The sequence below is a fragment of the Hibiscus syriacus genome, unplaced genomic scaffold, assembly GCF_006381635.1.
Source record: "Hibiscus syriacus cultivar Baekdansim isolate YM2019G1 unplaced genomic scaffold, ASM638163v2 tig00110299_pilon, whole genome shotgun sequence".
NCBI lineage: Eukaryota > Viridiplantae > Streptophyta > Magnoliopsida > Malvales > Malvaceae > Hibiscus > Hibiscus syriacus.
This window is the reverse complement of record NW_024062668.1, coordinates 2,497,484-2,516,107: the sequence shown is the minus strand read 5'-3', so window position 1 is coordinate 2,516,107 and position 18,624 is coordinate 2,497,484. Positions and strand designations below refer to the sequence as shown.

The window sequence follows — 18,624 nt, the reverse complement described above, 5'->3', positions numbered from 1 at the left end:
ATTATTATTTTGGTATCTTTTCATGCCGATAATGCACCCATATGCATTATTATTTTGATATATTTTCATGCCGATTATGCACCCATATGCATTATTATTTGGAATGATCCTTTCATGCCAATAATGCACCCATATGCATTATTATTTTGGCATCCTTTCATGTCGATAATGCACCCATATGCATTATTATTTTATTCATTCATTTTAGAGCAATTCATACTCTAAAACTCATTCACAATATTCTTTACATACATCAAAATAAAATCATATTAACTACTGTAAAACATACATTAATATTTAAAATATTCTAATTTGACTCATTACGAATTGTCTTCAACTTGATTACATACAGTAAATGTACTCACCTAGTAATCCCCGATAATAAAATGTAGAGACGTATGGCTAATCAGCAACTTTATCTTTCCCCCTTTTCTTGCTAGATTCCGGAACTTGGTTACGATATCCACAAGTATCCATTAAGTACACATAACATAAGATTGTTAGTATACTCCTTAGTATTATACTTTAATAATATTCAAAGTATCATTATTTCAATTTCTATAACTATTTCAACCTATCTTGTCATTCCAAGCTCAATAGTATCGGTACTACTACTCTGGTATCGATACTTCTATACTATGGTACTGATACCCCCTTACAATATCGATACCATTTCTATATTCTGTGTTGCATGGTATCGATACCCTTCTTTCAGTATCGATACTACTATATTGTGGTACCGATACTCCCTTTCGGTATCGATATCATTTTGACATTTTGGATCCATGGTATTGATACTTCCCTTTGTCAGTATCGATACCCCTTCAGTATCGGTACCACTTGCATCAGTACCGATATTATTTGTCCCATTTATACCTATTTACACCTATAATATCGGTACTCTTCTATCAGTACCGATACCATCGCCCAGATTTACTATTTTTCAGCTCGATTTTCACTTAATTTTTCCTTATAATCTTATACCTTTACCTCAAACAATATTATTTAACTCATATTTACTTAACCCAACTAACTTTATGTAACATCACAAAAATAGGGCTAGTGACTAAAATGGAGGTTTTAAAACTTTGAGATCTGATTTTGAAAAATTGAAAAGTTGAGGGACTTAATTGAGAATATTGTGTGAATGATTTTTTAGTAAATAGTTAATTAAATAAGGGGTAAACTGGTCTTTTCCAAAGGAAGGATTTTTATCTTCCCTTTTATATAGGATAATAACACGTGGAGATGGGGAGAAATGAAAGAAAACTCTGAAGAGTTGGTTGGCTTTCTTCCTCTTCTCATCCTAACTCCATTGGTAAGGTAAGATAGTCTCAAGTGATTGTTTCCTTTCATTTTTAAGTTGGTTTTAATTCTTGAGATGATAAGAAAGCTTAAGTGAAGCTTAAGGTAACTTAAAACTCTAAGATGATAAAGTTAGAAAGGATTAAAGATGAGAGGTTTATAAGTGAAATCTTGGGAGAGAGTTAATAAGTAAAGTCTCAGAGTTAAATTAAGAAGTATGAAGTGTTATAATTGAAATTAGAGTATGTTGGAAAATTTGTAGAATTCTTGAATTCAAGATATAGGATGAAATTTTGAAGATAAAGATGTGTTATATGAATAGAAATTGGTTTGAGTATGTGTACTTGAGTTAAGAGTATGAACGGGAATAAGACATGAAGGATTTAAGCTGATATGGGTAAATTTTTAGGTTTAAAAAGTGAATTCTGGGCTATGAGTATCGGTACTTCTTCATCCAGTACCGATACTTCAAGAGTAAAAGAATAATAATTGGTATATAGGTATCGATACTGGTTGAACAATATCGATACTATAAGCTTGAATTTGACAAAGGCATTCATGGGGTATCGATACTTGGAGGGTAGTATCGATACCAAGAGTACTGATACCATAAGGTCAATATCGGTACGATTATTTTAAAACAAGGATTTCAAATGCAAAATGGGTATCAATACGAGGCTTGGTATCGATACTACATCTAGGGAAGTATCGGTACCATACCTTGGGTATCGATACTACTCCAAATGGAAAATAAAAGTAAGCCTTTCTTTTAGCTTAAGAAGTTAAGGATCGAATCATGATATTTGGAATGCTGATATGTATATAAAATGTATGATTGTATAGATATCGAGCACAAGCAAGTTTTGGAACGACCGAAAAGTTAGAATTGATCAAGGAAGAGAAATTAAGTCCTAGAAGTGATTAAGATCAAATGAGGCTAAGGTGAGTGCATACTAGTTGATATATGATAGTTAATGGAAATAAGACTTGTGACAAGTCTATTTCCTACATTATAATGCATGAATTCATAAATATAAGCATGTGTTTGATATAAGTGCATGTGTTATTGGTTATTGTATATGTTACATGATATATATATGAAATGAGTATAGATTAGTGTATATGTGAATAAGCATAAATGATATATGTGAATAAGCATAAATGATATATGTGATGATATAAGAATTTGTTATGAGCTATATGAAAATAAATGATGTTTTATATGATCACAAGACGTGAGACATGATATGAGATATGAGGAAAAGTATATGTGATATGTGAATGTGAATCATATGAAAAGATTTTACATGTAAGTGAATTGAATTATGTTCTTATATGAATATGTGACATGACATAAAAGATGATGCCCATGTTATATGACATGAGAGATAGAGGTATAGTTGGCATGCCAAGAGTCGCAGGTTACATAGGTCCTTCGGGACATATACATAGGTCATTCGGGACAAATTTCATATGTCACTTAGTGGATTCTTATACGAGTTGTGGTGACAGCATATATGCACAACCTCTATGCACTCATATATCTTTAGTTCTCACATGTGTACATGGGCTAATAAAAGAGATAATATAAAGAAACCTTGTATGATTTTATATGCTTCGTTTGTAAAATGTGTTGTATGAAGTGTTACTAAAGTTACACAAGATTATATGTTTTAAATGGAATCATGATAATAATAATAATGATGTGATTAGGAGAGTGTTGATATATGTGCATGTATATAGTTGTAAAATGAATTGTTATATGATGTTTGTATCAGGTTAATATTCGAAATGTGAAATGTTCATGCATAGTAAAATATCCAAAATTCAATTATATGTGTTATATACCTCACTAAGTCATAGACTTAGCGTGTGAATGTTTCACACGTAGGTTCCGAGAAGAATAAGGAGCAAAGAGGAGCAAGACATGTCAGCTTCTCCTTTCTGAATAACAAATCAAAAAAGTCTTTTATGTATTTGTTATATGAAATGTAGTTGGCATGTAAGATAAACGATTTGAATTGGATATGCTCTGATAAGTTTATAAACCTTTTATTTTGAAATAATATGAAGTATTTTTTATATTAATGGGAAATTTTCATTATTTTGCACAAGTAAAGGTTTTGAAAGTCGATGTGACACCTCAGACTTGTATTCGGGTTGGATACGGGTTGGGGGTGTTACACTTTACTTTATTTTTCCACCTTTAATATCTACATATTCATAGAACATCACTACTCAAATATCATATCATTTTTCTAAACATGTTTTTAATCATATGTCATGCTTACAATATCTTATTCAATCCTTTGACAAGTCAATTCTATTAATAGTCCTTAATAAAAACACATATATCAATATATCATTCAAAAACTCATTTACTTAAATCTCCTATAAAACATCGACCACTTAGTTTTAATTTTATTTACTCCTCCATTAAGCTTATATATCACTTCATGTTACCAAAGCAATCCATAATTTAAAGGAAACACTTGCTAATGGAAGTTTACCTTATGCTAGAGAGGAGAGCAATACCAACATGAAGAAGAAGAAGAGTAGGAAATGCTTTACTTTCCTCTTTCCTCCTATTTCAAATCCCTAATATATTTTTAAATTCATTTTCCTTCTTAAAAGTCCAAAGTGCCCTCTTAACTTGTCTATTGATACAAATTAGTCTAAACACTATTCCAAGTCATTTTTCTCATCTCTTACCACTTATTCAATTAAATCTTAAATTTTCAAATCTTTTCGATATAGTCCCTGATATGATATTTAGCGTATTACACACACACCTTAACATGGCTTTTAAAATTTGAATAACCTGATCGGACCAACCATTTAACTACGGATAGAAAATAATGTCAAAATTAGATCGAGTTTTGAAAGCCTTGCTCAAATAATTCCAAAACTTTGAAGTAAACCTTATATCCCATAAGATACAATTAAAATTGGCACTCCATGTAGTCTAACTATCTTATTGATGTATAGTTTCATATATTTATCAATTAAAAAAAATCAGTTCGAATAGGAATAAAATGTACGATCTTTGTTAAACTATCCATAACTATCCAAATTGATCCATTTTTTCTGAGTCTCAAAAGAAAGCTTGATACAAAATTCATAATAACTCTCTACCATTTCCACCTATAACTGAAAACTATTTACTCTTATTCCACATATTTTCAATTTACATTATTTTCAATTTACAAATATGATAAACTTTTATACTATACCACTTTATAACCCTTGCCATATTTACTCCTCTAAACCATTCACTTTAATTTCTTATGTTTTTGTTTCCTTTCAGAGTGACAATACTTTCTTATTTCTTTACTACCTTAATATATCCTATACTCCTCCATTTTCCTTGATTTCTTGTTCTATCCTTAATATGTACTTATATATTCATCCTTTATTCTAACAAAATAAACTTAAACTCTACTTTTTCATTCATGGAGTTATCTTCTTCTTCTTCCAACACCAATTAACGTAACATATTAATTTCTATAACTCTCTTAAAATCCTTAGAAAGTCATATCCCTTCTCTTTATTTTACTTTCCACTTTAGAATTTGACCAATACTTCAAGTTTCCCTTAATTCAAATACTTCCTTGTAACATAAGCCATCTCTTTTTCTTCGTACTTCAATATCCTTTCCATAACGATATGAAAAACATCATCATAAAACTTATAATCACCATTAATTACTAATTTATAGCACATTCCTAACTTTGGTAATATACACACCTTTGTAAAGAATCTCATTCTTTATTATTCCTTATACTCAGAATTTCTCCACTTGATGCATCAGAACTAAATTCAAATATGTATTTTAACCTTCAAAATACTTCTTCTACTTCAACTTTTACAATTTATGATGAATTTTCTAATCAAGTTACAAAATTTACACTTAGACCGAACTTACTATTCTAATTCTCGGATTCATATAAACTAAAAATTCCTAACTCCTTATTCATATTTCAAAATAGATTTCTCTTACCTCAAATAAAACCCACTTATTTTATTTTTTGTACTACTTGAGAATTATTTTCAAATATCCTTTGTTACACTACACTTATTTGTCCGACTTACTTTTCCCAACTATCAATTTCCAATTGATGAGACATACATTGCATTTCCTTTTTTCTTACTAATTCAAACTATCGCCTCATTACTAATAACTTGTTTAATAGGGAGGACTCTTAGAGAGTTTCTTCATTAATCTTTTGAATAATCAAAGAATTTCAAAAGATTCAAATTCAAAATAACTTTTCAAACTTCCACTCAATCATAATTCGAACATATATTATACTTTCTACCATATCACCAATATATTCTTTCTGAAAGTTTAAACCATTCATCAAAATTTTAGTTTATATCATTCTTTGATCTTAATCAATTTATTAGAACTTAACAACCTTATAACAATAACTTCATAATAATTACTTTCAAATCCTACTAGGGAACGTATTTACTTTTCTTATCACAGTAATCCATCATATATGTGCTTGGCCTCTTAGTAGTGAGACTACTACATCCAACTTCTCCATTTCATAACAATGTAAACCATCCAACAAAATTTTCTTATCATTTAACCAAAAATTTGCAGAAACAAAACTTTCCTCGGTTTCTCCCTTAAACTCAGGTACTTCTAAAATTTTTAACTCTTTACTAACATTCCTTCTAATAACAGAGAAGTAGATGATTGGAAAAGCTTCAGAATCGCGTCCAGTATCCGGAAAATACTCACTGAGGTGTATGTTATTCACTTTACCAAGTTACTACTTCCCTTATTAACTCTATTTCTCGTTTCTCTTCAGAAGACCTCTTAGTCTTACATCTATTAAACTATAATCATTTAACTATACTAGCAAGGACATCATACTCATTACACTATCAGATAAGATATTTTTGTTATTTCATTGGTATGTACAAACCAGACATTTTTGGATAGTCGATCGACAAGTCTTTTTCAAAAAATTGACTCAACCTAAGCTCTGATACCAAGAAATATAACACCTCGACACGTATCCGACCCGAATACGAACCTAAAGTGTCACATTTACTCTTAACACTTGAAAACTTTGAAAATATATATAAATTTTGACTTTTTACTTTTATTAACAAAGAAAGATGAAAACTTAGTAACATTTCAGAGCATCTACAATTTAAACATTTTAGTGTATACCTACAACATTTCAAATAACAAAACACTTACAATTCAAAATCTCTCTAATCTGATAATCTTCTCAGTCATGCTGTCATACCTTTGCTTACTCGACTTACTCATCGAATCTCTTTGAACCTATATGTGAAAACACTCACACGCTAAGTCTACGACTTAGTGAGGCAATACTGAGTATAGTAAAATATAAAACAATTATGTAAATATTTCCAAAAGAATCATTAACTATTATAACATCATAGTCTACATAACTTATAACATATACTATTACTCATTGATTAATTTATGAGCATTTGACACTTGCTTATATATATTCATTTGAAACATTTCGTATAAAACCAATAGACACTTCATTAACATTTTAATAATATTATTCATTGTTAATTTTATATCAAATTTGTTTTATTAGACTAACATATATCGTTGAGAATTTAAGGTATGCGAGTACATTGAGGTTGTGCACTAATACAGTCACCACTGCTCATATAATTTGTACCGCAGTGCCACATAGAATCTGTCCCGAAGGACCACATAGAACCCTCAACTCTTGACATACCAATTATACCTCGAATTCTCGTACATATACTTTGGGTTTTAACCACATAATTATTTCTCGTTTTATTATTTAAGTGTATTTTATTCACATAGACTTCAATTACTTAATACGTGTTCACATAAACATTTTCACATATAACACATTTACATATATCATATTCACGTAGATCATTTTTCACATATAACACTTTTTACTTATAACGCATATACTCATATTATTTCACGTAGCATTACCTGAATTTATTATTTATTCACATAGAATAATTATTTATAAAATTTTATTTAACCTTACTAAACTTATCATTTCTTCTCATAAAACCTATACTTATATTGCTTAATATAACATTATTCAAATCATCAGTTGTTCTCATGAAATATATTCACCTAAATCATATACTTGTAATATTTCACACACACACACACACACATAATATATATATATATATTCATAACAATGAAATCTAAACATTGCTTTTAAAATATCGTTTAGATAAAATAATAATATAATACAATTCATTTGGTTCATAAACATATGAGAATGGCTCATCGCAAGCCGTCCTCAAATTTTATACAAAGTAAGTAAGAATGCACTCACCTTTGCCTCACTTAAGCCCTAATCAACTCTATTTCACTTTAACTCGCCAACTTTATACGTCTCTTCGCTTAGCACTTGCTTTCAATCGAATCTACACATTAACATGATCAATGTAAATATCATAACTCAATTAACATATATCCAAATAACCTTTACTTAAGTGAAAAAAACACATAATTAACATTTTCGACTGAATATTATAGGTACTCTACCCACAGTACCGATATTTCTCTTCTATGATACCGATACCCACTTCAGTACCGACACTATTTTGAAATTTTGGAAATCATATTTCAATTACAATATCGATACCTTACTCTTTGTATTAATACTTCTACATCAGTATTGATACTGTTCATCGTATTCATTTTCTTTCCTTAAATTTTAACCTTATAGTATTGATATTGTTCTTCCAGTACCGATACCCTTACCCATAATTCATCTATTTCACTTCTAAAATTATCCAACTTCACTTAAATCCCCTACTTTAAACTCCATTCATTCCTTTAAACTCATTTACAAATTTTTACCACTAACTTATATCCATTAAAACCCCTTTAACACCCTAATTTCACCATAGAACTCTTGAAACTTAAAATCATACCAATTTTTCAAACATGTTCTCAATCCTTTCTAACAATTCAAATTTCTTATTTTCACCTATGATAAGTCAAATATGCTTTTAGAATTCAATTACTAACCAAAATTCATTATTTCACTTAAAAATCCATTTTACTAATTCATCCTTAAATCACTAAATCTTAGTTTTTATTCACCTTAAAGCTTTCCTTAAGCTTTTATACCACTCAAGGCTTCAAACCAACTCAAAAATGAAAGGATTAGCCAACTTGAAATTAACTTACCTTACAATAGAGTTTCATGGGCAAGAAGAAGAGTAGAGAAAAGCTTCCAGACTCTTTATTTATTTCTTTCTTCCCTTTTATCACGTTTTATATATCCTTAGAAATAAATTTTAAATTCCTTCATGTTAAAAGACTATTATGCCCTTCCATTTTTCCATCTTTGAATACAGATCCTAGAAAAAATTTCCAAATCAGTCCTTAAACTTTTCAATTCAAATTAAATCATCAAAATTTTAAATCCTTACATTTCAATCACTAACCCGAAGATTGGGGTATTACAATTCACCCCTTAAGAAAATTCGTCCTCGACTTTTCACTGTATATAGAGATGAATAAATATCTTCTCATAACCTTTTCATATTCCCCAAATCGTCTCCTCACTTCTGATTTCTCTAAAGACTTTAACTAATAGAATCATCTAATTTATTAGTTGTTTGACTTCATAGGATAAATTCTTCACTGGTTATTCCTTATAGGTAAGGTCAGATTAAACTTCTATTTTTTTCAGTGCTAAGATGTGAGAAAGATTTGATCGCTATCTCTTGAGCCTCGAAACATGAAAGACATTATAATTATGTTCCATTTTTAGTAACAACGCTAGCTGATAGGCTACTGGTCCAACTCCATTTAAGATCACATAAAGTTAAATGAATCTAGAACTGAACTTTTCTTTGCATCCAAAATGGAAAATCTTCTTCCAAGGTGAGACTTTGAGAAACACTTTATCACCTACTTGAAAATTTAATTTCCTTTCTCTTTAAATCCATGTAGGACTTTTGTCGATCATCAACTATCTTATGATTATCTTAAATAATCTTCACTTTTCTTCAATTTCTTTGATCAAATCTGGCTGCACTAAGTCTCAATCTTTTAATTCGAACCCGCAACAAAGGCTTTAAATACAATTATACAATCAAAACACTATCTATCTTGAAAGATAAGTACATATTCAAAACTCTCAAAATATAATTATCTATCAGTTTAGTCATAACAACCACTATAATAATCTTTCATACTTACAGTTGATAAGCACATCTTCAATCTCCAAGGAATTCAATCCATTTCTTGTCTTTTCACTTCAATTCTACACATACGTTTGACTTTTATAAATCTGTATAGATATAATGTCATTCACCATGTACATAATGTTGTTCTATCAACACAGTAACCCCAATCATTGCCAACTCAAGATCATGAGTTATTTGATTCTTCCATCATTCTCTAATTGCTTTGCAACATAAACCAAAACCTTTACTCTTACACAAGCCCTCATCTAGTTATGATACACATAATCTTTTCCAAATTCTACTTATATTGACCTTGAAGCTCATGTCAATAATTTTTTTATCATCTTAAAATTTCTTGCTACTAAGCAGTCCAAAAGTAACATGTCTATCCTTAATAGCTTGATCAGAGGGAATATAATCATTTGACTATATCTCTAGCTCCCTTAATATATAAAAATCCTTATCTCTTTGACTACGTCTACATGGCCAAGAAACACAACCTTAGACAAATCCACATCGCACTTGGTTAACTAAGCATGAAATTTTTATCTTAATGTTTTAACTCAAACACACACATCATAACATGACTTTAAAAATCTGAATAACCTGATCAGACCAACCATTTAACCGTGGATAGAAAATAATGTCAAAATTAAATCGAGTTCCGAAAGCCTTGCTCAAATAATTCCAAAACATTGAAGTAAACCTTAGATCTCATAAAATACAATTAGAACTGGTACTCCATGTACTCTAACTACCTCTTTGATGTATAGTTCCATATATTTATCCCTTAAAAAATCAATTCGAACAAGAATGAAATGTGCGGTCTTTGTTAAATGATCCACAATTATCCAAATTGAGTCATTTTTACTGAGTCATAAAATCAAACATGATACAAAGTTCATAATAACTCTTTACCATTTCCACCTAGAACTGAAAACTATTTACTCTTATTCCATAGATTTTCAATTTACCTTATTTTTAATTTACCAATATGCTAAACTTTTATACTATACCACTTTATAACCCTTGTCATATTTACTCCTCTAAACCATTCACTTTAATTTATTATGTCTTTATTTCCTTCCAGAGTGACAATACCTTCTTATTTCTTTACTATCTTAATATATCCTATACTTCTCCATTTTCCTTGATTTCATGTTTCATCCTTAACATGTACTTATATATTCATCCTTTATTTTAACAAATTAAACTTAAACTTTACTTTTACATTCCTGGAGCTATCTTCTTCTTCCAACACCAATTAACGTAACATATTAATTTCTATAACTCTCATAAAATTCTTAAAAAGTCCTATCACTTCTCTTTGTTTTACTTTCAACTTTAGAATTTGACCAACACTTCAAGTTTCCCTAATTCAATTACTTCCTTGTAACATAGGTCATCTCTTTTTCTTCGTACTTCAATATCCTTTCGATAACGATATGAAAAACATTATCATACTACTTATTATCATTATTAATTGCCAATTTATTGCATCGTCATAACTTTGGTATTCTACACTCCTTTGTAAAGAATCTTATTCTTTATTATTCCTTATACTCATAATTTTTCCACTTGATGAATCAGATCTAAATACAAATACATATTTAAACCTTTAAAATACTTCTTCTACTTCAACTTTTACAATTTCTGACGAATTTTCTAATCCAGTTACAAAATTTTCACTTAGACCGAACTTGCTATTCTAATTCTCAGCTTCATATAAATTAAAAATTCCTAACTCCTTATTTATATTTCGAAATAAATTTCTCTTACTTTAAAGAAAATCCACTTATTTTATTTTATGTACTACTTGAGAATCATTTTCAAATATACTTTGTTACACTGCACTTATTTGTCCGACTTACTTTTCCCAACTATCAATTTCCAATTGATAAGACATACATTGCATTTCTTTGTTTCTTACTAATTCAAATAACTATTGCCTCATTACTAATAACTTGTTTAGTGGGGAGGGGTCTTAGAGAGTTTCTCCATGAATCTTTTGAATAGTCAAATAATTCCAAAAGATTTCAAATTCAAAATAACTTTTCAAACTTCCACTCAATCATAATTCGTACATATATTATACTTTCTACCATATCACCAATATCTTCTTTCTGAAAGTTTAAACCATTCATAAAAATTCTACTTCTATCATTCTTTGATCTTAATCAATCTATTAGAACATAGCAACTTTATAACAATAACTTCATAGTAATTACTTCCAAAATCCTAGTAGGGAACATACTCTCCTTATCACATTAATCCATCATATTTGTGCTTGACCTCTTAACAGTGAGACTACTGCATCCAACTTCTTCATTTCATAACAATGGAAGCCATCCAACAAAATTTTCTTATCATTTAACCAAAAATTTGCAGAAACAAAACTTTCCTCAGATTCTCCCTTAAACTCAGGTGTTTCTAAACTTTTTAACTCTTTACTAACATTCCTTCTAATAACGGGGAAGTAGATGATTGGAAAAACTTCAAAATTGCGTCCATCATCTGGAAAATACTCTTTGAGGCGTTTTCTATTCACTTTACCGAGTTACTACTTCTCTTATCAACTCTATTTCTCATTTCTCTTCGGAAGACCTCTTAGTCTTATATCTATTAAACTATAATCATTTAACTATACCAGCAAGGATAACATACTCATTACACTATCATATCTAGATTTTTATTATTTCGTTGGCATGTACAAACCAAACATTTTTGGATAGTCGATCGACCGGTTTTTTTGAAAACTTGATTCAACTTAAGCTCTGATACCAATATGACTCAACTTAAGCTCTGATAGCAATAAATGTAACACCCCCGACATGTATCCGACCCAGATATGAATCTGAGGTGTCACATTTACTCTTAACACTTGAAAACTTTGAAAATCCGTATAAATTTTGACTTTTTACTTTTATTAACAAAGAAAAATGAAAACTTAGTAATATATCAGAGCATCTACAATTTAAACATTTTAGTACATGCCAACAACATTTCAAATAATAAACACGTGCAATTCAAAATCTCTATGATCTGATAATCTTCTTAGTCATGTTGTTCTGCCATAGCTTACTCGGCTTACTCCTCGAATCTCTTTGAACCTACGTGTGAAAACACTCACATGCTAAGTCTATGACCTAGTGAGACAATACTGAGTATAGTAAAATAATAAAACAATTATGTAAATATTTCCAAAAGAATCATTAATTATTATAACATCATAGTCTACATAACTTATAACATATACTATTACTCATTGATTAATTTATGTGTATTTGACACTTGCTTATACATTCCTTTGAGTTGAAAATTTTTTGATATTTCGATATAACAAATTAAGTTAAATGAATTTTAAGATTTTCCAAAATGATTTTCTAAGTATATTCGATATAATTATTCGAATATCAAAACATTACTCCAAATATTTCAAAAATCATTTTTAATCCTTACTTAAGTGTAAAATTAAGTTTTAATCTTAAAACAATTTCAAAATAATCTTTCAAAGTATTTCGAACCATTTCAAAGCCAAAAATTCCAGATTGCTCAGAGGGAACCGATTCTCCCCCAAGGGGGTACCGATTCCCCCTGAATGGTTTGGCTCCGAGATTTCCAGAATGCTCGGAGGGAACCGATTCCCCCCTGTTCAACGGTCGAAATATTTGAATTTTACACTTAGGGAACCGATTCCCTATGAGGGGAACCGATTCCCCCCACGCTCCAAACTGTTTTATTAATTGTTTTCACACTAAAATGGCTATATGATCTTCACTAATCATCCCCAACGTTCAGAAGTGATTCAAGGTGTATTTAAACAAGTTCTGAAGCCCTTGATCAAGAAGAAACCATAGAGAAACAAGAGAGAAAACATCAAACACCAAGTTTGTGCAAATCAAGCCAATTTTCCTTTCAATATTCATTTTGCTTTCAAGAACACCATTTGTGCTCATTTGTAATTATCTTTGAGTGTTCTTTTTTTGTTCTAGAATTGTACAAACATCTTACCTTGTGAGGTTTTCCTTGTAAGTTTGCAAATTTGTAATCTTCTCTTTGGGAAAAGAGTGTTCTCAAGAATTGGGGTATATTCTTAAGGGTGTTGTAAGGTTATCTCTTTGGTCTCAAAAGAAAGAACAAATTAGTGAATTTGTTGGAAAATCCTTAGTGTGGATAGCTAAGGTAGTGGACGTAGACTTTGATTGAGAAAGTCGAACCACTCTAAATCGCTGTGCAAATCTTTTCAATTTTCTGCAAAAGCTTCCACCGAATTTTTAATTGCCAATTCACCCCCCTCTTGGCTAATTCCGTCGATCGATTAACTCAACAATTGGGATCAGAGCCTAACTCATTTGAAGGTTTAATCGCCTCTTGAGTCGATTCGGGAAGAGTTATATCGATTATCAAAGTCATCAATGGCCTCTGCTTCAAACTTCGACTCCGGTCTCGATTCGATGCCCGTCAACAAGCCTCCTTTCTTCAATGGAGCTAACTATGCCTATTGGAAGAATAGAATGATGTACTTCATCCAAGCAAGTGACATGGGAGCATGGAATGCTGTAGAAGAAGGATACATCAAACCTCTCACTCATCCAAGGTTGTGGAGTGAAGGAGAGACAAGAATGTTCCAGCTCAACTCCAAAGCCATCCATATCATTTTTTGTGCTCTTGGACTAGATGAATACGGAAGAGTTTCATCGTGTACAACCGCCAAAGAAATATGGTACAAACTTCAAGTCACTCAAGAAGGTACCGATGAGGTAAAGAAATCTAAAATTAGTATTCTAACGCATAGCTATGAAAATTTCAGGATGAAACCAAATGAAGATATCAAAGCTATGACAGATAGATTTTCAACGATTGTCAATGGTCTCAAATCATATGGAGAGATCATTTCAAATGAAAAGCTTGTGAGGAAGTTAGTCTACTCCCTCCCAAAATCGTGGCAATCAAAGAAGACGGCAATCATCGAGTCTAAGGACTTAACGTCCTTAACTCTTGAAGAGCTAATTGGGTCACTCCTCACTCATGAAATGATGCTCGAAGATGAGGTGGACCTCGACAAAATTGACGAGACACCAAAGGAGAAGGAGAAGAATAAAAACATTGGAGTTGCTCTCAAATCCACAAAAGATGAGAGTGATTCGAATAACGATGACGATGACGAGGAAATGGCATTGTTTGCCAAACGGTTCAAAAAAATGATGAGACCTTATCGAGGAAGAAAATTCAAACGAAATGAAGGCCTCAAAAATGAACCGAAAGAGAAGGACCCAATCATTTGCTACGAATGCAAAAAGCCAGGGCATGTTAAATATGATTGCCCACAATTGAAGAAAAAGGGTCAATCAAAGAATAAGCACAAGGCTCATGTGGCTACATGGAGCGATGAAGAAAGTTCCGATGAAGAGGAACAAGAAGTAGCTAAATTGTGCTTGATGGCATTTGGGGAAGATTCTAAGGTAACCTCTAACTCATCCGATTTTGATGATTTATCCTATGATGAGTTATTAGAGGAATATAATGGGTTGGCTTCGGATTATGAGAAATTATTTTTAAAATATAAAAATGATGTTTCAAAATTGAAAAATGAAAACAAACTCATATCAAAAACCAACAACGATCTTGAAAGTAAAATCAAAGACTTGCAAATCAAACTAGAAGAGTTTGAAAAGAAAAATTTAGATTTGCGAAATTTACTTTCAAAGATCAATGATGATCATCAAAAGAAAATTGATGATCTTAAAACTTCTTTTGATAAAGTTGGAACAAAACATTTTGAAAAAGGTGGAAATTCAAAATCCAACTTTGTTAGAAAAAGTTTTAGAAACTACAATCATAGAGGTCCCCAAATAACCTCTAATGGAAAAATTGTTAGAAGTATGTGGGTTCCTAAAGAACTCATTACTACTAAAGATAAAAATATCCTACACAAATGGATACCTAAGGGGACTAGGATTTTGGAAACTAATGAATATGGACCCAAAAGAATTTGGGTACCAAAAATCAGAAATTAATCTATGTTTGTAGGGAAATGAGCATTGCTACAAGGCACAGGAAACAAATTCAAATTCATGGTACCTTGATAGTGGATGCTCAAGACATATGACCGGAGACAAAAGCCGGTTCATTGAGCTTAACGCCAAAAATGGAGGAGAAGTGACTTTTGGAGACAATTCAAAAGGTCACATTGAAGGTATTGGTACAATAGGTAATACCTCTTCCATACAAATTAAGAATGTTTTATATGTGAATGGATTAAAGCATAATCTATTAAGTATTAGTCAATTATGCGATAAAGGATTCAATGTCTTATTTGAAATTAATGGTTGTAAAGTCATTGACATTGCATCTAATCGGATTATGCTTGTTGGTCATAGAATAGGGAACATTTACATGGTGCATTTAGATTCTTTTGATATGACTAATTTATGCCTAGTTGCTAAAGATGAACATGATAGTTGGTTATGGCATAGGAGACTAGGACATGCTAGTATGAGTGTTTTGCAACGGCTAATTCAAGGTGATTTAGTTCGAGGGTTGCCTAAGCTTAAATTTGATAATGATAAAATCTGTGATGCTTGTGCTAAAGGAAAACAAAAGCGTGTTTCTTTTAAATCCATTAATGACGTATCAACTAGTAGAGTATTACAGTTGATCCATGTAGATCTTTTTGGGCCAACTAGGACTACTAGCTTGGGTGGAAAACAATATGCATTTGTCTTGGTAGATGACTATTCTAGATATACTTGGGTTCTATTTTTAAGGACTAAAGATGAAGCATTAGAACAGTTCATCACATTTTCAAAAATAATCCAAAATGAAAAGGGTTACTCTATAACTAGTGTTAGGAGTGATCATGGCACTGAATTTGAAAATCTTGGATTTATTGAATTTTGTAATTCTAATGGTATTAGTCATAATTTTTCAGCACCTAGAACCCCTCAACAAAATGGAGTTGTTGAGAGGAAAAATCGAACTTTAGAAGAAATGGCTAGAACCATGCTTTGTGAAAATAATTTGCCAAAATATTTTTGGACGGAAGCCACAAATACCGCTTGTTATGTTGTAAATCGAGTAATGATTAGGCCAATTTTAAAGAAAACTCCATATGAAATTTTCAAAAATAAAAAGCCTAACATTAGTTATTTTCATCCTTTTGGATGTAAATGTTTTGTTTTAAACAACGGTAAAGAAAACCTTGGCAAATTTGATGCTAAAAGTGATGAAGGAATTTTTCTGGGTTATTCCTTAAATTCTAAAGCCTATCGTGTATTTAATAAAAGAACTTTAGTTGTAGAAGAGTCTATACATGTTGTTTTCGATGATAATCCCCTTTCGAGGAAGGATTCTTGTGTGAATGATGATGTAGGTGTTATAAATACAAATGACGTTAGACATGAAGTTGGAGAACCATCATCAAAGGAAGAAACGAAAAATGAGGAAACTCATGATCCTCTTGAGAATCTAACCATTGAAGAAAGGGAAGTATCTTATCCAAGAGAGTACAACTATGTCAAGGATGGTGAAATTATAGGTGATCCATCAAAAGGGGTAACAACTCGATCTTCTCTTAGAAATATTTGTAATTATGTTGCATTTATCTCATGCATAGAGCCTAAGAATATTAAAGAAGCATTAAATGATGAACATTGGATTATGGCTATGCAAGAAGAGTTAAATCAATTTGAGAGAAGTAAAGTATGGACATTAGTTGAAAGGCCTAGTAATAAATCTACTGTAGGTACTAGATGGGTATTTAGGAATAAGCTTGATGAGAGTGGTAATATAGTGAGAAACAAGGCTAGACTTGTTGCTCAAGGGTATACTCAAGAAGAGGGCATAGACTATGATGAAACATACGCTCCCGTAGCTAGGATGGAAGCAATTAGAATGTTATTAGCATTTGCATGTTTTCATGAATTTAAATTATATCAAATGGATGTTAAAAGTGCATTTTTAAATGGTTTTATAAAAGAAGAAGTGTATGTGGAACAACCTCCAGGTTTTGAAGAGTCAAAATTTCCAGATCATGTTCTTAAATTGACAAAAGCTCTTTATGGTTTAAAACAAGCTCCTAGAGCTTGGTATGAAAGACTGTCAAATTTTTTAATTGAAAAAGGTTTTTCAAAAGGAAATGTTGACACTACATTGTTTTTAAAGCATAAAGGTAAAGATTTATTAGTAGCTCAAATTTATGTTGATGATATAATATTTGGTTCTACTAATGATGTTCTTTGCCAAGAATTTTCTAAGCTAATGCAAAGTGAGTTTGAGATGAGCATGATGGGGGAGCTCTCATTTTTCTTGGGACTCCAAATCAAGCAAAGAAAAGATGGCATCTTCATTTATCAAGCTAAGTACGTCAAAGATATGCTCATGAAGTTTGGACTGGAAAATGGGAAACCTCATGACACTCCAATGAGCTCTTCAACAAAGCTTTACTTAGATGAAGGAGGTAAATGTGTAGATGTTAAATTATATAGGTCAATGATTGGCTCTTTGCTTTATCTAACTGCAAGTAGACCGGACATTATGTTTAGTGTTTGCTTATGTGCTAGATTTCAATCATGTCCTAAGGAATCACATTTACTAGCTGTTAAGAGAATCTTTAGATACTTTAAGGACACTCCTAGTTTAGGACTTTGGTATCCTAGAGACTCTAGCTTTAACTTGCATGCTTTTTCTGATGCGGATTATGGAGGATGTAAAATAGATAGGAAAAGCACCTCCGGTACTTGCCAATTCCTTGGAAATATGCTGATTTCTTGGTTTTCAAAGAAACAAAATTGTGTTGCATTATCTACCACTGAAGCGGAATATATTTCAGCCGGTAGTTGTTGTGCACAAGTTTTATGGATGAAACAACAACTTTTTGATTATGGAATTGAAGTAGGTACTATTCCTATCAAGTGTGACAATACTAGTGCTATTTGTCTCACTAAAAATCCCATCCAACACTCTAGAACTAAACACATTGAAATTAGACATCACTTCATTAGAGACCATGTCACTAAGGAAGATTTAGTTCTAGAATTTGTTGATACTTTGCATCAATTAGCGGATATTTTTACAAAACCCTTAGATAAGGAAAGGTTTTGGACACTTAGGAGA

The 18,624-nt window shown here is 31.2% G+C and overlaps 1 protein-coding gene across 1 annotated transcript; it reads left to right on the top strand.

Moving 5' to 3' along the window:
- Positions 1-13,982: 13,982 nt before the first annotated feature.
- LOC120116622 lies at positions 13,983-18,624 on the top strand (the record flags this gene model as incomplete). The annotated part of the gene is made up of 3 exons (XM_039137047.1): positions 13,983-14,549; positions 15,583-16,836; positions 17,392-18,624. Coding segments are annotated over 3 exons (3,054 nt in total), but the record flags the coding sequence as incomplete, so codon positions are not given.